This window comes from Curcuma longa, chromosome 2 (assembly GCF_044706935.1).
Source record: "Curcuma longa cultivar G26 ecotype Majalengka, Jawa Barat chromosome 2, ITB_CL_G26_1.1, whole genome shotgun sequence".
Taxonomy (NCBI): Eukaryota; Viridiplantae; Streptophyta; class Magnoliopsida; order Zingiberales; family Zingiberaceae; genus Curcuma; species Curcuma longa.
In genome coordinates, this window is record NC_133862.1 from 307,824 (window position 1) to 330,824 (window position 23,001).

A 23,001-nucleotide genomic window follows, 5' to 3' on the forward strand; every position below is an offset into this window, starting at 1 on the left:
GTTAATAAAATTTCAACATAACCCGCCTAAATTGCTTGATGGGGTGGGCCAACCTGGCGGACCTAATCCAAATTGACGACTATACTTGTTGCCAAGGAAATCACTTAAAAGGAGGATATTGATTACAAGAAAACTTTCTCACTTATGTCGATGAAAGACTTTTTTAAGGTAATCATGACACTTGTAACTCATTTTAAGCTACAATTAATAGACGTAAAGACTGCATTCATCAATGGTGATATTGAAGAGTATATATATATATATATATATATATATATGATGCAACTGGAGAACTTTGAGTCTAAGGACTCGAAGCACCTAATATATAGATTAAAGAAGTTCATTTATAGTTTGAAATAGTCATCCCGTCAATGGTGTTAAAAATTTGATCAAGCGTTTATTTCATTTGATTTTAAAGAAGAACTTTGTTGATTAATGCATATATGTCAAGTTCAGTGGAAACAAATTTATTATACTTTTTATCAAGTGATTTTGAAAAAAGTAATTTTGAAAAAAAAAGATCCTAGTGAAGCATCCTTTATCTTAAATATACAAATATGTTGTGATCGTTCAAGAGATATTCTTGGACTTTCACAAGACCTATATTGAAAAGGAGTATATACAGTATGACATACAAAATTGTTCACTTGATGACACATCAATGTCTAGAGGTGACAACTTTAACTTGCAGTAATGTCCATGACTTAAACTTGAAATCAAGGAGATGCGATAATTCCCTTATGCATCTGTTGTAAGAAGTCTCATGTATGCACAAGTTTATACGTATCTGAACATTACATACATAGTGGAGATATTAGGTAGATACTTAAGTAACCAAGGACGAAGCGGTGAAAAGAGTAATGTAGTATTTGCATAAAATAAAAGGACATATGCTCACGTATCGGAGGTTTGATCGTCTGTCTGAAGGTGATTGGATATTTAAACTATGACTTTACTAGATGCTTGAATAGTAAGAGGTCTACTTTATGATACATTTTTATGCTTGTTAGAGGGATTATATTATGGAAAAGTATCAAATAGACACTAATAGTTACTCCTATTATGGAGACAGAGTTGATAGTTTACTATGAAACATCCAATCATAAAATTTGATTGCGAAATTTCATCACAACATTACGGATCATTGATGACATCAACGTGCCATCAATATGCCATAAAGGCGCAGAATTTTATGTCAAGAATAATTATAATTTATCAAAGTCAAAATATATCGACATCAAATTTTTAACGATTAAAGAAAAATTCAGAGTTGTTAGATGATGATAGATATTTTTGAATATATTCATGATGTTCGAACTATTAGTGATGTTAGGTCATGGAGTTGTGAACATCTACGCTTCTCCAATTTATCCTAAGGACCTATAAAAAAAACTTCTACAGGATCGAATCATCTACTTTAATCCACTTTTAAGATTAATCGGATCACAAACTGCCACTCTCCTTCCATTTGCAAGAGGTTGCCCTGTTCATTTTCCTCAAAGGCTACGCGCATGCGATGAAGAGTAGTTGAAATGGTGGATTCGCCAACAATTCCTCCTGCGCCAATCTTTTCTCGAGGGAGGGGGCAGGTCGGAAACAGAGCAGGCATTGAAATGGACCGGCCGTCGGAGGCGGAAGGTAAACGGAAGAAGAGAGCATAACAAAGATGCTATTTTTGAAGCGGAAAGCTTTCAAAAAGTCTGGTTTTTTTTCTGTTTTTAGAATACGCCCACCTACTCGATCCTCTGTCCTAATTCCTATTCCTGCAAGGTGCGAGCTGACAGATGATGCCTCGGAGGAGCCTCATCGTCCATCATCTTCACAATCGGGGAGAGAGAGGAGCGAGGGAGGATATTAAAGAACCCATTTTTCTATCTTTAGAAGGCATGTGGCACCTTTTCCTCCTCCTGGTTTCCCTTCCCCATTCCTCCTCGCGGGCGTCTTTACGTTTTTGCGTCGGAGTCCCGGGCCGCCGGCGAGCCTTTGGGAGGGGTGATGGGTTGCGCAGCATCCAAGGATGGCGCCCCCGTCACGCCTGCATTAGACTCCTCGGTCGTCTCCGGGAACCTAGAGCCATTGGGGCACCTGGAGGCCGCCGCGAACCTTGAGACCCCTGCCAAAGTCGAGACCTTGGAGCACCTGGAGACCTCGGGGGAGTTCCAACCTTCGCCCTCGCTGTGGAATGGCCCTCGCCTCAGCAACTATGAGTTTTCGGACCAACCCGAGTCGGGGGAGTCCGGGAAGAAAAGCTCCGCCGGAGATAGCGCGGTGAGCATTCCGCCGCCGCGGAATCTGAGTCGGTGCAATGAAGGGGAGCAGGTCGCTGCCGGCTGGCCTGCTTGGCTAAGCTGTGTCGCCGGCGAAGCCATCCGGGGGTGGACGCCCCTTAAAGCCGAGGCCTTTGAGAAGTTAGAGAAGGTATAACATGATTCTCCCTCAAACACAAGAATTTTTACCTGTCAAGAAAGAAAATTGAGGAGCAAATTGTTATCTTTTGGTTAATTCATTCCTTTTGTGGTTCTTCCCCATGATTGTTTCACCATTAACTTCTACTGCTGTGTTCTTAGTTGGGCTTTTTCCTAATACCATCTAACAACAATGCAATTCCTTAAAAGATTGGACAAGGTACCTATAGCAATGTGTTTCGAGCCTGCGAGATTGACACGGGGAGGATTGTTGCTCTGAAGAAGGTGCGCTTCGACAATTTTGAGCCTGAGAGTGTGAGATTTATGGCAAGGGAGATATTGATCCTCCGCAAGCTTGATCATCCAAACATCATCAAGCTGGAGGGTATAATAACTTCTCGGTTGTCATGCAGTATCTACCTTGTTTTCGAATATATGGAGCATGATCTTGCAGGATTGTCATCTTCTCCGGACATCAAGTTTAGTGAATCACAGGTTATGCACATCGATTTAATGGTGCCTTAATCGTAGATCAATGAACTCGAGTATTTGATCATGAACCTAATTATTTATCATGCTTATTTGTATAGTGCAGATCAAATGTTATATGCACCAATTACTATCGGGTCTTGACCAATGTCATTCGCGAGGTATCATGCATCGCGATATCAAATGTGCAAACCTCTTAGTTAACAACGAGGGTATTTTGAAGATTGCTGATTTTGGTTTGGCAAACATCTTGAATCCCGAAGAGAAACAACCACTAACTAGTAGAGTTGTGACGCTATGGTATCGCCCTCCTGAGCTTCTTCTAGGTTCAGTTGACTATGATGCAACGGTAGATTTGTGGAGTGTTGGATGCGTGTTTGCGGAGCTATTTCTCGGGAAACCTATCTTGCAAGGAAGAACTGAGGTAACAATATCTATGTGGATTTAGTCATCTATCATGCGATACAAATTGGACAAATTATAAAAATTGTTGCACATTAATAACCAATTGTGAAAGCAATATACAAAATCAGCCATGTAATTTTATCTGTAAGAATCATCTTTCTGGCACATAGAAAATTAACTCACAATTTCTGTTTATTCAGGTTGAGCAAATACATAAAATTTTTAAGCTCTGTGGTTCACCACCAGGAGAGTTTTGGAAGAAGACCAAGTTGCCACAAGCAACGGTGATAAAGTCTCAACATTCTTATGAGAATTGCCTCCATAGGACTTTTGAATTTTTACCGGACAGTGCATTTAAATTGTTGGAGATATTTTTATCTACTGAGCCTACCAAACGTGGCACAGCGATTGCTGCGCTTAATTCAGAGGTAACACCTGTATATCATTTACTCTACTGATATACATTGTTGAATAGTATCTTCTAGTTATGCTTCTTTAATACTATGACCTAATATCTTTATCATATTTTGTAACTTATTCCTTGCATTTTGTCATTATATGAATTTTGCTTTACGAGTAGTAGTAGAGGTGCCAAATGGGTCAGCTGAGTAATTGATCAATGGAGAAGTAAGTCAAATCTCTAAGCTCTACACATAACAAAAGTTGATTGATCTGCCAATTGTGAAGTAAAATGCCAATTGGTGATTTTCTAAGGTCAAATTGTCAAATGATCTTCTATTGTCAAATCATCAAGCTCTTTCTCATGATAAAATGATTAGTTAGTTTCAGCTGTTCCTCAAACTTGAATAGTTGCGGAAACTACGATTATTTTCGAGGTGAAATAAAACAACATGTAACTTGTATCTTAAAGTGTATCATTTGGACACACTCACTACCTGTAGGGCAATCAAGCTCATAATCTCTTCATGTTAGTACCATCATACCTCTATAACATGATCACAGACATTGTAGGTTCTATAGTGAAAATCTAGCTTCATTTGTACATCGATATCCTTGTTCTTTCCAACGTCGTCTCACTTATTTACTATGAGTTTTTTTTTTGTATTTCTTTTTGCAAGACATGCTGGTTTTTACCTTTTTTTTCTCTTATGAATGTTCAGTACTTCAAAACAAAGCCTCATGCGTGTGAGCCATCGAGCTTGCCCAAATACAATCCTAGCAAAGAAATCGATGCAAAGTGCCGCGAGGACTCAATCAGGTGAGTTTGAAAACTTCACCAAGAAAGAAAGTTGTTGGTTTTATTTCGTATTGCTTTAAGGAAACATAAATGATCATATTAGCTAAAATAGCATACATAGAATATCTATCTTTGCTCTATTTTGAGATTTGTTAAAATTTCGTATCTTTGATAAGTCAATTCAACTAAGCATAGCAATCTGGTAGAGAACTACCTGTCGAATCTTTGAACATCATCTGTAGAAGGATTTGTTTCATCCATTTGAAATGATTGTAATGCACAAAAACTATATCGAAACCTTTTGAACATACCATTGATTAACAATATTCTTGCAGAAGTGTCAATGGCAGATATTTTGATGAAGGAGCAAAAGGACTTTCAAAATCACATAAGATTTTGCAAGAATTAAACGACCTCGGAAAAGCATCTCACAAAGAGGTTTGTGTTTCTATCTCCCTCTCTTCCTATATACATAACTTCGAAATCGTTAAATACACAATGAATATGTAAATGCATTTGGTGGTAGGCTTTACGAAATGCTATCGGAACTGATAGAAGTGGCACAAAGGAAGGATTGCATGATAGTAGAAAGCCAGACTTGCCATTGCCAAACATGAAATCCCAAGATGAGCGTCGGCGCATGAAGCAAATCCCTAGAAATCCTCAGTCAGGTCCCATGCATGTTCCTACAACTGGGTTTTCATGTGCGAAGAAACCGAAGGATGCACCTTTGCCTATCAAATCTCAGACTAGGTTCAAATCCAAACAGGGAAAATTCGGTTTGTTGTATCCGACACTAGCTCACGGCACTTTGAAGTTGAATGGAGAAGAACATGGAGGTACCGGATATGCTCCTTTTTCAAATGCAAAAGTCCAGCCATATGAATCAACTAAAGAGGAAATGCTGCGGCGATGGATACATCCTGAATTCCAGGACTCAATATACTCTTTTGGTGATTATGATTCTCATGATGCAGTGTCTAAGAACAGGATAATGGTACTGATTCGACAATACGACTTTTGTGTTTGAGCTTTCTTCACACATAGCACAGTTTATCATTCGTTTTGGGTCGAAAATTTCAGGATTATAAAGATCAAGGCGTGGAGTTCTCAGGGCCCATGCTTCTTCAATCAAAGAAGGTTGATGAATTCTTGGAGAAACATGAGGAATATATTCGCAGAGCAACTCGAAAATCATGGTTTCAGAAAGGTATAGTTCATTTACTTGCTTGTCTGCGCTTTTCATGACCGTGACTTTGAGATTGTGGACTATGTGTCGATTTTCACTGATTCTAACTGAGTTAGATCAAGAAAAAGCTAGTCATTTTTCTCATTGAGTTAGATGGTGATGCATCTCACTTCTTGGCCATGCTCAGTGCCTGGTCTTATTTCGAATATATGTAATCGAATCGTTCTTAGTTAAGCTCTAACTTCGCTATGCTTCATTGTTTGTTTTCTAACTCCTGGTTTACTATCTCCAGCGCAAAAGCAGCAGCGGTACTAGTCGCTCGGAGGTAGACCCATGCTTTGAAAATTTCCGACAAGTGATCTAGTGTACCCGAAACTGAAAAAACTTGGATTGTTAACTCAAACACATGTTATCTTTGCAATTCACAATGCAACAAAGAGCTTCTCATTTCGGAGATCTAGCAAGCAGAAATGCTAATGTGAAGCATGTAATTTCTTTCCATTTACATCTCTTTTTTGCATTGATGGTATTCTTATGTAGGGATTGAAAATAGTAGCACTTGTCGAACAGTCTCTGTTCTTCATTCTAATCGATCAGTGATGCAGTAATAACAATGTTTAACAAGAATGCATTGTATCGATCGATATGTCAACAACTTCCACTCTCATGTATCTTCGGTAAGATGCTATTTTAGAGGGCTTTGTTAGTGGTGTTTAGGGTTGAGTATTGGATAAAATCGAACCGAATCAAATCGAATTAATCAAAATTAAATTGAATCAAATTTTTTTTAACTAAACTGATTAAATTTTTAAATAAAAACTGAATAAATCCAATCGATAAAATATCGATTAATTTGATTTTCAACTGAATTAATTGAAATAATCAAAATTTTTAAATATTATAAAAAATTTATCAATTAATTAGAGATTTAAATTTATAAATTATTTTTTAAATTTTGATTAATTTAGTTTATTCAATTTAATCGAATAAAAAATTTTAAAATTAAAATCCAACCAAACTAATCAATTTTTTTAAAAATAATTAAAATTTTAAAATAATTAAATTGAATTTTTAAATTTGATCAGTCGATTAAATTTATTCAATTTAATCGAATTTTACTCACCCCATTGGTGTTAAACAATACGAATGAATCAAATTTCAAATAACAAACACGCCATGAAATTTATAATTGGCATGAACGTCCCCGGGGCAATGGTGCAACGGTAGGACATCCGGGTTGTAACTTATGGACCCGGGTTCGATCCCCAGCTACGGCGTATTTGTAGAAATTTTCCTCCAAATGGGAAACGCAATCAAAGGATGCTGAGCATCTAGATTGACCGACGTATGCGCTTCCCGATTTACCCTGATGGTCGGTGGGAAACTTAAACATGTTGATGGGCATGTGGATGTAGTATTGTGGGCATTTTTGTTGAAATTGGTTACTAGGTGGCGAAATGCAAAATGGGATCCTCCGGGATTATCAGTTGGGAGAGTGGATAAGGCCGTCACCGGAGACATCATGTCAGCGGCCACGTTAAGCTCCGCTCTCGCTCTCGGCGGCGGCGGCGGCGGCGTCTCACACTCACGCGGCCCTCCTCCGGCGGCGCACCACCCTCACCTTCCTTCTGACCATGCCGCCGCCCTAATTGAGCAATGCCGCTCGACGCACAACCTCCTCCAGCTCCACGCCGCCGTCCTCCGCGCAGGCCTCCACCACCACCCCATCGTCAACTTCAAGCTCCAGCGCGCCTACTCCGGTCTCGGCCTCCTCGACCGCTCCCTCTCCCTCCTCCGCCTCACTCCCAGCCCCAACATCTACTTCTGGACCGCCGCCATCCACGCCCACGCGCTCCACGGCCTCCACGACGACGCGCTCCTTCTCTTCTCCGACATGCTTTCCTCCTCCGTCGAGCCCAACGCCTTCACCTTCTCCTCCGCCCTCAAGGCTTGCCCTTTGCCCTTGGGCCGCGCTCTCCACGGCCACTCCCTCAAGCTATCCCTCCACTCCGACCCCTACGTCGCCACTGCCATCCTCGACATGTACGCGCGCGGCGGCGACGTCGTGTCCGCCCGCAGTCTGTTCGACGCAATGCCTGAAAGACGGCTCGTGTCGTCCACGGCCATGATGACCTGCTACTCTAAATTGGGCGATCTGGACCAGGCCCGTCAGTTGTTCGACGAAATGGGCGAGAGAGATTCTATTTGCTGGAACACCATGATCGATGGCTACACCCAGCACGGCCGGCCTAACGAGGCCCTGCTATTGTTCAGGAAGATGCTACTGTCGTCGGCGAAGCCGAACGAGGTCACCGTGATCTCGGTGCTCTCCGCCATTGCCCAGCAGGGATCTGTGGGGGTGGGCAGATGGGTGCATTCCTTCATAGACAACAATCCCATAGAATTCAATGCCAAAGTGGGCACTGCATTGATCGACATGTACTGGAAATGTGGCAGCTTGGAGGATGCTCGTGCAGTCTTCGACAGCATCACAAACAAGGATGTGGTCGTTTGGAATTCGATGATCGGCGGCTATGCAATGCACGGGCACAGCCGCGAGGCCCTTGAGCTATTCTCTAGACTCCGCGCGGAAGGTCTCCGGCCAACAGATATCACATTCATTGGGGTTCTGAATGCTTGTAGCCATTCTGGTTTGGTTGACGAAGGGCGGGAATTATTCCGCTCGATCGAAAAGGATTACGGGATCGAGCCTAAGATCGAGCACTACGGTTGCCTAGTGGATCTTCTCGGTCGTGCTGGGTTCGTGGAAGAAGCTTTTGAGCTTGTTCGAGGGATGAAGATTCCGGCAGACCCGGTGATATGGGGCTCATTGTTGGCAGCTTGTAGGCTTCATAACAACATGGCCTTGGGGGAGAAGATTGCCAATTTCCTTGTTAGTAATGATCTTGCGAATTCGGGGACATACATCCTTCTATCGAATATCTATGCCGCGGTGGGGAATTGGGAAGCCGCGGGTCGAGTGAGGACCTTGATGAAGGAGAACGGAGTGGAGAAAGAGCCCGGTTGTACTTCAATCGAAGTAGCTAACAAAGTGCATGAGTTTGTCGTAGGAGACTTGAGTCATCCAAGAAGTGAAGAGATCTACATGATGTTGGAGGAGTTGAACGAACTTCTCAGAGCTCACGGCTACGCACCGCAAACTGAGTTGGTATTGCACGACCTAGAGGAGGCAGCGAAAGAGAGGGTGCTCGGAGTTCATAGCGAGAAGTTGGCAATTGCCTTTGGGCTCATAAGCACTCAACCGGGGACGACAATCAAGATTGCGAAGAACCTCCGTGTTTGTGTAGATTGTCATACGGCCACCAAGTTGATATCTAGGATCACAAAGCGGAAGATCATCGTTAGAGATCGGAATAGGTTCCACCATTTTGTCGATGGCTCATGTTCTTGTGGAGACTATTGGTAAAATGGTGTCAATTGTATTCTGTCCTACAACTAAAGAATGGTAAAATGGAAAATATAATAAAATTTAAAGGTCCTTTATATTTTTAAAATTAGGAAAACAATGCAAATAAACTAAGTACAAGGAGTGAATTGAAATTAGGAACTTTAATAATTATAATATGGAAAATGATGCACTAAAAAGTTACGGTCTAAACCGGGCCTAGTGGCCGGAAAGATCCTGGTCGTAATGAGCCGAACCGGGCCATAGACCATGCTAAAATATAGATTAGAAACTAATATATCTAAAATATAAAAGATTAATAATAGTTATAGTAATTTAAACTTATAAAAGCATAATTTTATTAAAAGAACGGATGAAACATCCACGAAGTTCTTTACGTTCTAGAGAGGAATTTAAGAATTATTTTGACTTTTTTTTCATTTCAATGAAGTAGATAGTGAGTTGAATTTTGATATTTTATGATGGTGGTTACAGAAGGTTCATCACAAAAGAAATTAACCATTATCGTAGAATAGACATTTAGTTCCGGAGATAATATATTGGATGAATGATGATCTATTTTGTCTCCCACTCTTGGGAAGCCCAAGCACTACTTGATAATTGGATGAAAGTCAAAAAAAAAATAACTTTCAAATAACGAAGTAGAAAACTTTGATACTAGAGGGATTCAAATAAAAAATAAAAAATAAAAAAAATTAATAATAATAAAATAAAATAAATATAATAGAAAACAGAATGTCATATAACCTAAAAGGATTCAAAATCCTAAATCCCACTTAGTTGATGAAGATGTGGTCCTTGTTTTTGTTAAGTGAATATTGAAATTGTGCGAGCTGCCTTTTAACCAGCAGAGGCAGACCTCTGGTCCGGCGTCGCAGGTTCGTGGTCTTCCGCCATGGACGACGCCACCTTCAATGAAGCCCAGCAGCAGCAGCAGCATCAGCATCATCAGCATCGCCTCCTCCAATACCAGCCGATCCAAAGCTACGATCCCGCCCAGCCGATCTTCCACGCAGCGCACAGCGCCTACCACCACCAACAGCACCACCCCTATGACCGCCAGGCCTCCGATTACCCCTACCACTCCATCCCTCCGCAGCCCCCCGGTGCAGTCTCCGCCACCCTCCCCGGGGCCTCTCAGATCCACGCCGATCTCCGCCTGGCAGCGCCGCAGACGCATCACGGAGCCCCAGAGCTGTCCTCCTTCGGTTTCTCCATGCCTCTCGGGATGAATCACCTGGCGTCTCAAGTGCCGGAGGCGTGGACATTTGGCACGCTCGATCGGGCTGCGGTGGCGATCCCACACCCGCGGGTATGCTTGTTTCCCCTAATCGCCCGAAGCTCTCCTGTTTATTTCTTCCTCTTTTCTTTTGTGCTGCTTTTGCCGGACCATTTCAAAAATTTTGTAGGAAATGATCATGTGCCTCTTCTTTATGGCTCATTTTGTGTTTGTTTAGGTGTTGAGATTTGATAAATTTTAGCATCAATTAGGATGCCTTCCTTCACAAAAATAAATCTAGCTTGTTCATTTTATTCTTTGCGTTCCAAAACTTGATTAAACTTTTGCTAACCTTGTCGTTTGGTGCATATAGTACATAATGTCATGAGATGTTATTTCCCCATAGAAATACCAGGTTTCAGTTTGATCGGTTCAGTAATTTTCCTTTTATTTTGTTTCATGAAACATGTTGACAAAGTGTGTATGAATAACCAGAGCATATGCAAATCCCAATCACCAAAAAATTTTAATTTTAAAATTAGGTAATGATCTAATTTATTTTATTGGATATCTTATTTTTAAGATTTTTTTTTTCTATTTATTATAGCATCATTCTCCTAGAGGAACTTGACCCATCAAGTGAGGAAGCTAAAATATCATGATCAGGTTTTGTACATTCAGTACATGATTTAAGATCTTGTGTTAGGCTGGGTGATAGAGTAGAAATTTACCACTTAGGTAAATTTTGTAAATTGGATATTGATTGACACTAGTAATCTATCCTATGCTATCTGTGATGATCATTCCAATGAGTTTTATAGTGTGTTGACATTTAGACATGCTTTGCCATGCTTCAACAAACTGAATACCAGTAATCTTTATTTTTTAAATCTTATTTCTTATAATTGCTATTGCTTTATTTGTAAATGGAAATAAATTAAGTAGAAGAAGATTATATTAGTTAAAATTTGGATGAATTCATTCATCTTGACATGCATTGAAGTAAAAAATAAGTAAAAATCAATTTTATTTTATCCTTTTTCATTTAACTATCTAATCGATATAATCTTTTTAAATGTAACAAATATAAACGAAAAAATGTTAAATGACTAAAATTCATTTGAATTCATCTCAGCTCATTTTAACTAATGCAAGGTTTGGTTTGATATAGTACAAAAAGAATTTAATTTAAAGGACTATCTTATTGCTATACTCTTACTAAGGAATGCAATCAGGTGTAGGTCTTAACTTAGGATGCCTCCTATGGCTACACGGTGCATTGCCGGTAATTTCGAACTATTGAAAGAGGTTGGATGCCAAAGACAAGGCCATTAGTTATCCTTTCCTTTATTTCTTGAAAGTTGACAGAAGCATGGTAAGCGTGTGGAACTTACTTTGAGATTATATGTAATATGTCTTGAAAGTCTTACGTAAGTGCTAGCGAGAAGTATAAAAAACATGGAAACTTGAGTTTCTTGAATGGACTTGTATTCAAGTCAATTCTTGATCTTAATTTTTTGAAAGTCTATGAAAATACCTTTATTAGATATACACATGAGGAAGGATATCTAGGGTTGTGAAAAAAGAATATTCTTGAGATTGCTAGGCTACTTTTGAGTTAGAATGACTAATTATAATTGCTTCAAGTAAGGATATATCTTATTATCAAAGTAGACTACCAAGAACTATGAAGAGTCACAAGACTTGATTTATCACACTCATGAATGTGGTAGGGTATTTGAAAGGTTGAAGAGTATGACTAATCTTTTGTACAACTAATCCTATGTTGTAAAAGTAATCTTTCATTCATCACCAATTCTTCCATTCATTATCTTCCATTCAACTAATCCAGCTAGCATGATTGCCGTTTTAACAACTCATCCTATCATGTAAAAGTTATCCTCCATTCATTATCAGTTCTGACTCATTGATACTCATCAACAATTTTGGAGAAATTTATTATGATCCTTCTACAATGTCTAGCATGCCATCAGGTTTAGCTTTGAGAAGTTGGTACTTGGTTGCGATATTGTTAATGTCATGACTGGAACTCATGTACTTGCTAAGTCATAGATTTTAGCACCAACAATGTTGACATTACTCAATGACTCATACTTTACCTAAAAATGCTTTTTTCAAAATTCTTCAATTTATATACATAGTCCAACTTGTTCTGATGGGTTTATATGATAATGTGGGAGGTTAGTTCATAAAGGAATCAAGTCATTGGACAATTCTACTGGACTCAAATCCTGAATCTCCTTTAAAGGTTTTTGAGTTCATGGCAACTGTTAGTATTTATCTTTTTCTCCTAGTGATTCCAAGACTAAGGCAAACATCACGTATAACTCTTCTTGAACTGGACTGTGTAAGGAGATGGAGGGATCTGTTTCATTGGTTGGCATCACTTATAACTCTTCTTGAACTGGACTGTGTAAGGAGATGGAGGGATCTGTTTCATTGGTTGACATCACTTATAACTCTTCTTGAATTGGGACTGATTAAGCAGATGAAGGGATTTGTTTTAATGGCTGAATTGATGTTGTATGTGTTTGTGGATTGGACTTTCTTTCATAATAACTCTAACAACTTGGCAGTCATTTGTAACAATTTAAAGTAAAGACAGAATATATGAAATTTAAATTTAGTAATATTAGACGTAATGAGATAATTGTTAAGATAGAAGATCATGAGTTATCTGTAACTGACAGTTTTAAGTATTTAGGATCATTTCTACAAAAGAATGAAGGGATTGAGAGAAATGTCTTATATATAATACAACTGAGATGATTGAAATAGAGGAGAGTGTCAAGTGTTCTTTGTGATCGTAAATTACTTCTAAAACTTAAAGGAAAGTTTTACAAAACAACGGTTAGACCTGCTATGTTTTATGGAGTTGAATGTTGGGCTATGACTCGAATACATGAGCAAAAGATGAAAGTTATAAAAATGAGGGTGTTAAGGTGGATGTGCGGGCATATAAGGATGGACAAGATAAAAATGAAAATATTAGAAGAAAGTCGGAGTTGCACCTATTAAGGGAAAGGGAAAATTCAGGGAGACACGTTTAAGATGGTATAAACATGTACATAGACGATCAATAGATGTTTTAGTTAGGTAATGTGAAACTATGACAAATGTGCACATCAAATGAGGAAGATCAAAAAAGACTTGGTTAGCAACAATAAAATAAGATAAAATTTATTTAAATATAAATAATAATATAGTAAGGGATAAAGTCTAATGGCGCAGAAAGATCCATATAGACGACCCCACCTAGTGGGATAATGCTTGGTTGTTGTTATTGTTGTAATGTATTCATTCATACTAGATTACTTAAGTTCCAAAATCCTCATTCGTAACATCTATATCTCTTAAATGATGGTGGTAGTTTTATTGTCATTGCCAACTCAATTTTTGATATGTAATGAAAATTATAAAAATAAAATTGCATAGAAACTTATCACAGTAAAGTTTTTTTTTGTGGGCTAGTATACATTTCTTTGGATGCTAAAGTATGGTTAAATTTATTTTATTTGTTTTATTTTATGTTGTTCTTAGTACTAAGGATAGTGACTTTTTTAGAAAAAAATTTAGCTGCTTAAAAGTAACTAACTATCAAAATTAAATAAAGGCATTACTCAAAGATCTCGATCATTCGAACTAGATTTACATCGTGAATTATCACATCTCTCTCTTTATAGATTGTTGTCATGCTTTTGTTGGATCTTAACCTCATATGCAAGTTGGTTCTTACCTTTTGCATGGTGATATCCCAAAAGGGATAGCTTATGCTAAAATGACTAGGAATGATTGATAGCTACAATGCGGTTGGATTAAAGGAGGCAAGATGGAGAAGTTTGGACTTTGTTTGCTATTTTAGCATGAAGGAGAACCTTGTTTTTGTATGCAATTTATTGAATGGTAGAAGAGGATAAATGTTCATTGTTTTGTAGCGGTAGTCATGTGGGGGAATTGGGGTTATAGGGATTAAAGACAAACATCGGCATCTAATAGAGGACAAAGAGTGAATTTGGTTGGGATTAGGAGGCTTTAGTTCATGGGTTATCTGAGTCTATGCTATTGGGTCTAGTGGTTATAATATTGTTTTAATTTTAAAGTTGGTCAATTTTTATGTATATATTTTCGGGGTAAGTTAGGCTATTATTTTACAAAGAATTACTATTATTGTTAGATTAAAAAGGAGTTAAAATCCCATATAACTGAATTATCTTTCAACTTGAAATATTTTTCTTCTCTATGTGAGGTTGAGTTTTTTGGTAGTCTAGTGCTATATCAACTGGTATTTGAGTCTTCTAATCTTAGTTTCAATTCTTTTAAGATATCTCTTACTTGTGATTGTCTGAATCCCTCATTGCTTATGAATTTATGCATGTGTCTTCATAGCCATAGTCGCACCCTATTGTATTTGTTGTCATTATCCCTGCCCTTGTAAAACGTGACTACCACATCTCATAGAAACCTCACTACGCCTGATCGAGCTGCATTGTTTGCTACCTCTCTTCTAATGAAGGTGTGACTTAATCTCCCTGTTTGCATGATCCGTATATAAGAATCAGGTGTTTGTCCCCGGCCAGCCAATGTAGCTAATTGTACCTTGATCACTATCCATGCCACCAACATCATGCATGCCTTTGCAAGACAATTCTTCCTCGGTGAGATTGTTGTTTCTATTCCCTTGCTCACTTTACACACAAATTCCTCTCTCACGACTCAACATTGATCGGTTGCTTTTCTATCTCACCTTTATCACCAAAATTGACTCCCGCACCCACTCACCACGTACCTCCCAAATGCCAATTGGTGATGCCACCACTCATGCGATGCTCCTTCATCAACATTTGCCATTTTCCATTAGCCTTAGATTGAAGTTGAATGACTTAATGGTACTAAAATTCCTAATGAAATGTTGGTAGAAGGCTACAAAGGCATAAAAACTTAAGCTTCTTTGGCGGTAGTGGGTTCAGATCAATTCTTAATCATTTTCTAATTTTGTCAAGATCTCTAGAGATAATTTGCGGATGAATGTGAAGAGTCAGACTTGGTAATGTAGTAATGAGCACTTCTTTAGACTTTTTTGTCTGAAGGTATTCTTACAGTATTACAGACAATTAAGTATACTTTAAGTGGGTATTGTGGGTCTTATTGTGTATTAAGATTGTCGATCTAGACTATTAAGAATTTTATTTTAAATGATCTTAAGACTTGGTTCATTACCCTCATGAACGTTCTAGGGTATTCAAAAGTGTAATGATAACCAATCATATAGTTCAACTTTTTGAAGGCAATCTTCCATTCATCATCTATGCTAATTCTTATGTGATGGTATCCACTACAGAAGTCAATTTTGGAGGATCATTGTATCCTTGCCTTCAAATCGAGCTTGTTAGTCTAGATATAAGGAACATATACTTATGACGATTTTGTTGATGACATGACTTTCAACACTTATTCTCCAAGGGCTATCCTTTTAAGATATTAATAATGTAAGATAATGCAAAGATTTATGCTTTCCTTAATAAAACTTTTTTCTTTGTAAGAGTTTTTTGACTTGCCTATTTAGTTCAGCACGTTTTAAAGTTTCATGCTACAGTAGGAAAGCTTAGACAACTATGATATCAGAAAAAGTCTATTGCATGCTGAACAATGCAAAAGGATGCTAGTTCATCAGTTCTAATTGTTTAAGAGTATATCTCAGTACTAATCTATATTTATAACCCTAAGGAGATGAGATGATCTTCTGATGAGGCATTAGGCTGACCGTAACGTCAGTTCTTTTCTTTTCTTAAAATGAGACTGTTGGAAGGTGAAAGGACTGTCTTGAAGACTGCATCTTGAAGATTGTGCTGCTTTTGATCTTAGTTTGGTTGGGTTAGGCATGTTCAGGTGCAACTTAACATTCTACTCAGAGTTTAAAGATGTAGGTGTTGCCTTTTCCATAATGGATTACAAAGAGGTCATAAAGCTAGAGCCTAACTAAAATGATGTAGATAATGATAAATCCCAGTTAGCTCTATTGACTATCTCTGGGGGTGACCGGCCCGGCCCCACGGAAGTTTCCCACCGGCCACCAAAGTAAATCGGGAAGTGCACACAGCGGCCAGCCCAGACGCCCAACCTAACTAAAATGATGTAGATAATGTTCACAGGGAACATGGTTTGTCAAAATTGGTATCAAGATTGGAATTAGATAGTCAAAGATTTTGAGTATTGGTTACATCGGACCAACAGAATCATAGGAATTGGAATTGATGGAAAAAAAGAGAAAGATATATAACAAAATTATTTCATATATGAGAGTAACAATATATATTCTAAAAGTTTAAAAATAATACCTATTATATGTCATTACATATTCAATTATTAATAATGTAATATACAAATAATGTCATATTTATTAATAAAAATTTAATAAATAATAAAATAGATTATAACCAATATTAGAATTATTTTTTTTTGTAGATAACTCTATAATACTAGATTGGTTATTTATTTTTTAATAAAAGTGATGTTATTAATTGGATCACTAATTACATTTGAATTGATTTTTAGTTGAAGGTCGTTTTAGGATTTTAAGAGATTAGTGTGTTCTTTCTCAATCTATGATTTCCATAATGAGCTCACTCGACTGACACCGAGTAAGACAAAGATAGGCGGTCTTTTATTTCTAATGAGTGATAGAAGTTGAATAAGTGATCCTTTATCTAGTGGTGGTGAATCATGAGCTACTACAAGACTTGGCTACTTAATAAGACAACAAAGACTCTTCTTATATGAGCTCTCTAAGAATTAAGCTATGCCTAAGGAAAAGACTAAATAAATAAGTGTTTCAAGGTAAACACAATTTGAGAAGATTTCAATTGATTTTATTAATTTAATCTAATCAATTTCTAGATAATTGCTTTGAACCTAAGGTTTTTTCTCTAAATTTCTCTTTAATCTTTATGACATGCTAATTTCTCGAGAAAAATTATATCAACTTTTATTATTGGTGATCCAACTTGGGCAATCCATATCACTCCGACTAATGTTGCCAACTATGTCCATCTCAATAAGGATCAAACACCCCTACTGCATTGGAAGGAAAGTTTGATCGACTTATGTCACTTTCTAAGAATTTGAATAAAGTTTCAATATGAGTGATATCTTAGAAATGGGCTATGTGGAAACTATATTCATGCATTTTCCATTGCTAATGATAAGCTTCCACAATCTATTTTCATACTTTGCATAAGTATGAAAAATACTAGTGATTTTTCATGTGTCATTGGTAGTGGTTGTGAACATGAGGAAGTGCAAGCGCACTGTATGAAATCCCATAGTCTCTGCCTCACCTCTATTGGTTTCTTGGATTTTATCTCTAGGTTTAACCTCCTTATCATCAGTTCCTTGAGTTGGGAAGGATGTCCGGAAGGATGCTGTTTTAAGTGTTGGATAGTGCTTCTTTGGCAAAGACTCAGTGGTTTGATTCCATATTCCCACTGCCCTGATAATTATAACATTGTACATTTTGGTTAGGGTTAATGCTAGTGGTAAGCCTCTTTTATCTTGATTGGGGTCATAAGTCGATTTCTCTTGTAACGACCCGGCCCGTCCGCCCGTGGGAATTCTACTTATCCCGACTCCTATTTTCTGTGGATCATGGGCCGTCGACCATCGACCGTGCCGTTACCTACTAGGACTTTCCACTCCTGCCCAGTGGAATTTTGCCTTCCCCAGATTCGAACGCTAGACCTGCAGGCTAAAGTCCTAAGGTAGCGTTTGGTTTGAGCGTTTTCCAGCGTTTTCCATTTTTCTTTTCCAATTTTGTAGAAAACGCTGAATGGTTTGTGGTTTCCTTTTCATTTTCTGGAGAATGAAAACTCGTTTTCCAGAAAAATAGAAAACGATAAATCATCGTTTTCTAAAAACTCAGTTGGGAATGGAAAATGGGAAAACGCGGCGTTTTCCCTTCGATTCCACGACGAGCACAGCGAGCACAGCGGGCATTTTTTTCGGGTTTTTTTTCCTTCGATTCCGCGTTTTTTCCGGGTTTCCTTCTGCGGATTTCTTCCCCGAGCCGACGCCCTAATCCTCTTCTCCTCCCGCTGTGCATCGTGGCTGGATTGGAATCGCTGGAAAAAGCTTCCCCAGCTTGCTTCCTCGCGAAGACGCTGCCCTGTTCACCGTCTTCCTCAGCTTGCTTCCCCGCGTGCCTCGCCCTCCGTCCAACCTCGAGGCCGCTACGCCTCCCCGTGTTGCGCCCTCCGATCGACTACGAGCCAGCCGCGCGTGAGAAGGGACGCCATCGGAGGCGCCGCTCGGGCCCGGCGACGCCACCGGAGGCGCCGCCCGAGCCCGGCGACGCCACCGGAGGCGCCGCGCAGGCCCGGCGAAGCCTTCCGCGCACGGCCCTCGCGACTTCGATCGCGATTTTCTTCTCTCCGTAGTGTTTTTTTTTTATTTTTCTCTCCGTAGTGTTTTTTTTTTATTTTTTAAGTTAGGATTTAATGAAAGTTTAATAATTAATTCCAAACTTTGGGATAGACTTTATTTTTAATTAAAAAATAAAAAAATATAATTAATAAAATCAGTTAATTCTAATTTATCGAACCAAACGTATTTTCCAATTTCCTTTTCTAGAAAACAGAAAACAGTATATCATACCAAACGCATTTTCTGTTTTCTGAAAACTAGATCAGAAAATGGAAAACTGGAAATAGAAAATGGAAAACAGAAAATGGAAAACATTTTCCAAACCAAACGCCCTCTAAAGTTCCTTGAATCTGATAACCAAGTGAGAATTGGAAATTCTACTTATCCCAACCTTTATTTTCTATGGGTCATGGGCCGTCCACCCTGCCCAGTGGATTTTTGTTTTCCCAGATTCGAACTCTAGACCTGCAGGCTAAAGTACTAAAGTTCCTTGAATCTGGTAACCAAGTGAACTTTAGTACTTTAGCCTGCAGGTCTAGAGTTCGAATCTGGGGAAGGCAAAAATCCACTGGGCAGGGGTGGAAAGTCCTAGTAGGTAACGACACGGTCGATGGTCGACGGCCCATGACCCACAGAAAAATAGGGGTCGAGATAAGTAGAATTCCCACGGGCGGGCGGGCCTCTAGCAAGCAGTAGATTTCTACAGCCACAAGAAGCTCAAATTCAGCTCTGAAATCTTTTATTTTCTCGTTATGAAAATTCAATTTACTCTTTGCTGTCAAATTCAATAATTTTTTAAACAGATAGATGCCGAAATTCTTACTGTTTTTATTGTACCTGGTTACCTTAGAAATTAAAAATCGCCTTATTTGGGGTAAATCATCCCAGTCACAAGGTCGGAGCAGACGTCGATCCTCTGTCCCAGCCACTCCCCCTTCTTCGCCACCGGCTCCGGCATCTCCACATCCACGAACATATTTTGGCAGCCATCAGGCGAAGCGGAGGCAGAGTTGATCAAACCATCGGCGTCGCTGTATTTCTTGGAGCCGACGGCGTCGCGCGCGTCCGCGAGGTCCCCGCCGGCGCTGTTGTAGACCATTACGCACTGTTTCAGCGCCGCCGCCAGATCCGTGCCGGGGTTCTTGTCGGCGATCCGTTGTAACACTCCGACAGTGGAGGAAATGTCGGCAGTGGCGTCGATGTCGAGCGCGATGTAGGCGAGCTCGCCCACGGTGGAGGCGTTGATGCTCCGGCGGTCGGACATGAGCATGGAGACGCACAAGTCTTGGCTGAAGGCGGTTTCACAGGTGCGGTTGATGAAGTTTCTGTCGGCAAGCGAGCAGGCGGCTGCAGCGGCGAGGACGATGAGTTGGAGACATCGGCGGAAGACGGCGGCGGAGGCCATTGGCGCTACAGATACAGACATGCAAGGATTAACAGTTGGCGTCTATTTATTGTTGGGGAAAAAATCTAAGAAAGTCAATTTGTAATGGGAATCTAAGAAAGTCAATTCGTAATGGGGGAATCTAAGAAAGTCAAGGAAATCAGTCTTTTTCGGCAGGTTTACTGGCAGTGTTTAAATTACCTGGAAGTAGGTTCACATGTTGATTGCTATAATTATTACTTGTTGAGATTAATATTTTTTATTTAGATTTTTTTTTTCAATTATGTAATCAATTAATATTAGAGAATATCTGAGAAGGAAATAAATTATCATATAATAATTACCGAAAAGAAATTAAATAAAATTTTAAATTCACTTCGGTAATAAAAAGAAACAAATTGAAGAGTATTAAATAATAAAATAACTACAATAGTTAGAAATTTAATTTAATTATTGTTTTCTAATTAGTTTTTTTATATTTAGATGAAAAATAGAAAATTCATTTTAATCCCTATTAAATTATTATATTTTCTTTTTTTTTCCCACACATTTCAGCAAAAGGTGACTTCATGATCATCTGTGAGAAGATAAATTGAGAAGATGCAATTGAGCATTACGGAGAGGATATTATCTCGACTTTGTCGAGATTCGATCCTTGTCCACTTCAACAAATTTGTCCAGCAGTAACTAACTTAATCATGCCCCGAGGATGGCGTTGATAATAAAAAAACATGATGGGAATCTACCGTCATATTAGAGATCCATGATGAAGTTTCCCCTTTGATATAGTTAGAACCGCATAAATCAACATGGATAGGGCGTCGGGAATCATCTATTCAAACATAACACTCTAACATATGAAAGGGAGTCTAAAATATTGCACATCTCTTTTTCACCGATATAAATATATTTACCTATAAAAAAATAATTGAGAGAAGAAACGAAATCATCATGATAGATAAAAATTAAAGATAATTCTAAATTGACATTTGAGAGTTGCAATAATTAGAAATTTACTTCATTTATTAGTTAATAATTAGTATTTCTTTATTTAGATAATAAATAAGAAATTAATTATAATTTCTACTAAATTAATATATATTTTTAGCATATTTTCTATATTTGTTATTAAGTAAAGTTTATAAAATTAGTCTAGAGTTAAGTAGTTTAATTATCATTAAATTATTTGATTTTCCATTTTTCTTCTCCATGTGAGAGTTTACTCCTCTAGTTAGATTGTGTTTATTCGTCCGATGTGCTACCTCTTTTCTTCTGCGAGTCAAAATCTAGATTTTATTTTATATCTTCATCTCCAATTATCCTTAGCTTTCATGAGTCCTTTCTCGACGTGACCTGATCAAGTGTCTGAATTATTAATTTTTATAATTAGCTGAGAATTTTTAAAATGTTATTTAGTTTTTTACAAAAGTCTATTAGATTTTTATCAAAAAAATAAAGATTTTATGTTATTTTATAAAGAATAAGTAGTGTCTCAAATTATAAAAGAGGGTTAGGATTCCATGTATTCATGTTTTTGAGTTAATATAATTTGTAATTTTCTTTTCTTTGAATGAGAATTGATAACTTTCCTTTTGGGTGAGGATCATATCATTGTTTGATCCAATGTGTTACATCAATTGGTATTAGAACCGAATTCATATTTGGATGTTTAATAGCTCCCCATCCACCTTCCCTAATATTTTTCTACTTCTCACGTGACATGTTCTTCCCCCTGATGTGGTAATTAAGTCTTATCTGGGCTCAACGTGGCGGAGTAGGTCAACAGATAGTCCAACCTGGCTAGTCCTGGGGTCCACGGTCAATATTGTCCTAGGAACCCAGGCCTGGTCACCCAGGGAATGGTCCATCCAATCTGTCCAGATAAGCCTGCTTACCCGGCCTGTTGGGTCTCGCAATCCATTTACCCGGTCAAGCACGGCAAAGGCTAATTCCGGGTAAACGTCTTACTCCAATATCAGCACGCAGGTCCTTTAGTGATTAGTCTACTTAGCTTACCCATACTCATCGATTTACCTGGCCTGCATGGGCGTTTACTCCGTCTACCCGAGTAAGCCTAATTAGCGTCGGGTCCGAGTATCTGCATCACTATAATGTCATCGCCCGGGTTATCCATCATTTAGCCTGTCCCGGCTTACTCAGTTTGCCCAGTTCATTCAGGCCCTTCAGCCTGCCCGGCCTGCCGATTATAACATTGCGTTTACCCAGCTGATCCTCACTGTGGTTAGTCCCGGGTAACCTGTCTCGTCCTACCGTCAGCAATCAGCTCACTCAGGCTACTCAGTCTACTCGGTCTACTTGACCGTCTTGTTAATTACTCAGTTTTTCCGGATAATCCCGGCCATCGTCGGTCCCGGGCATCCCCCCCACTCCGACATCAATCTCGGCTCAAGTCCTCTAGCTAACAAACAAATGTAATGCAGACAATCAAGTGTGTGAACTGTCGTACAGGGGAAAGGCTATAGTTGTGTCTCCACGCCTCACCTCGTCATCGCTGCCAGCTTTCTACTTACAACTAAACGACAAAAGTGACGTACAGCATCGCGCCGCAGAGCAGTTATAGACATATCGTCTCTGTTTCCTAGATGTCACCCTACTAGCGTAGGTGCCAGCCACGCCTAGGTTCTGTCCCCCAGGATACCACCATAGTCTGCTCCCCTGGCAGATGGAATGTTCGCCTCGTCGGTATATGAACTCCCATGCAGGTATCTGTTCTCTCTCTGGACTCTCGTATTTTCACAACTACTACTGCTACTCTTTCTTTCCCCATCCTCGTCGGAAACTGATTTGAGCGTCGAAGTGGCCTGCCGGGATTCTCCGGCACTAGCTAA

General features: G+C 39.0%; 4 protein-coding genes across 4 annotated transcripts in view; 3 read left to right on the forward strand and 1 right to left on the reverse strand.

The window, feature by feature from the left end:
* The first annotated feature begins 1,995 nt into the window (after positions 1 to 1,995).
* LOC141821084 (protein IMPAIRED IN BABA-INDUCED STERILITY 1-like) lies at positions 1,996 to 6,114 on the forward strand. The gene is made up of 9 exons (XM_074708449.1): positions 1,996 to 2,418; positions 2,616 to 2,900; positions 3,001 to 3,318; positions 3,500 to 3,727; positions 4,421 to 4,518; positions 4,833 to 4,935; positions 5,024 to 5,494; positions 5,581 to 5,707; positions 5,979 to 6,114. The coding sequence occupies exons 1-9, from the start codon at positions 1,996 to 1,998 to the stop codon at positions 5,999 to 6,001; spliced, it is 2,076 nt and encodes a 691-aa protein (XP_074564550.1). The 3' UTR covers positions 6,002 to 6,114.
* A 1,094-nt stretch (positions 6,115 to 7,208) lies between these two features.
* LOC141821085 (pentatricopeptide repeat-containing protein ELI1, chloroplastic) lies at positions 7,209 to 9,165 on the forward strand. The gene has a single exon (XM_074708450.1). It carries the CDS (start codon positions 7,209 to 7,211, stop codon positions 9,111 to 9,113), a length of 1,905 nt encoding a protein of 634 aa, XP_074564551.1. The 3' UTR covers positions 9,114 to 9,165.
* An 822-nt stretch (positions 9,166 to 9,987) lies between these two features.
* LOC141821086 (uncharacterized) overlaps positions 9,988 to 23,001 on the forward strand; it is a 30,624-nt gene continuing 17,610 nt past the window's right edge. Inside the window, exon 1 of the mRNA XM_074708451.1 lies at positions 9,988 to 10,425. Within this exon, the coding sequence (XP_074564552.1) occupies positions 10,009 to 10,425 (417 nt within the window). The 5' untranslated portion in view covers positions 9,988 to 10,008. The remainder of the gene's footprint in view (positions 10,426 to 23,001) is intronic.
* Positions 19,634 to 20,173, reverse strand: LOC141822286 (uncharacterized). The gene has a single exon (XM_074709726.1). It carries the CDS (start codon positions 20,171 to 20,173, stop codon positions 19,634 to 19,636), a length of 540 nt encoding a protein of 179 aa, XP_074565827.1.

Excerpts from the sequence above, each read along its gene's own strand:
- LOC141821084 (XM_074708449.1), top strand. The coding sequence starts at position 1,996 with ATGGGTTGCGCAGCATCCAAGGATGGCGCCCCCGTCACGCCTGCATTA. Across the intron at positions 3,319-3,499 it reads TCTTGCAAGGAAGAACTGAG|GTTGAGCAAATACATAAAAT; the intron begins GTAACAATATCT and ends CTGTTTATTCAG. Across the intron at positions 5,495-5,580 it reads TGTCTAAGAACAGGATAATG|GATTATAAAGATCAAGGCGT; the intron begins GTACTGATTCGA and ends CGAAAATTTCAG.
- LOC141821085 (XM_074708450.1), top strand. The coding sequence starts at position 7,209 with ATGTCAGCGGCCACGTTAAGCTCCGCTCTCGCTCTCGGCGGCGGCGGC.
- LOC141822286 (XM_074709726.1), bottom strand. The coding sequence starts at position 20,173 with ATGGCCTCCGCCGCCGTCTTCCGCCGATGTCTCCAACTCATCGTCCTC.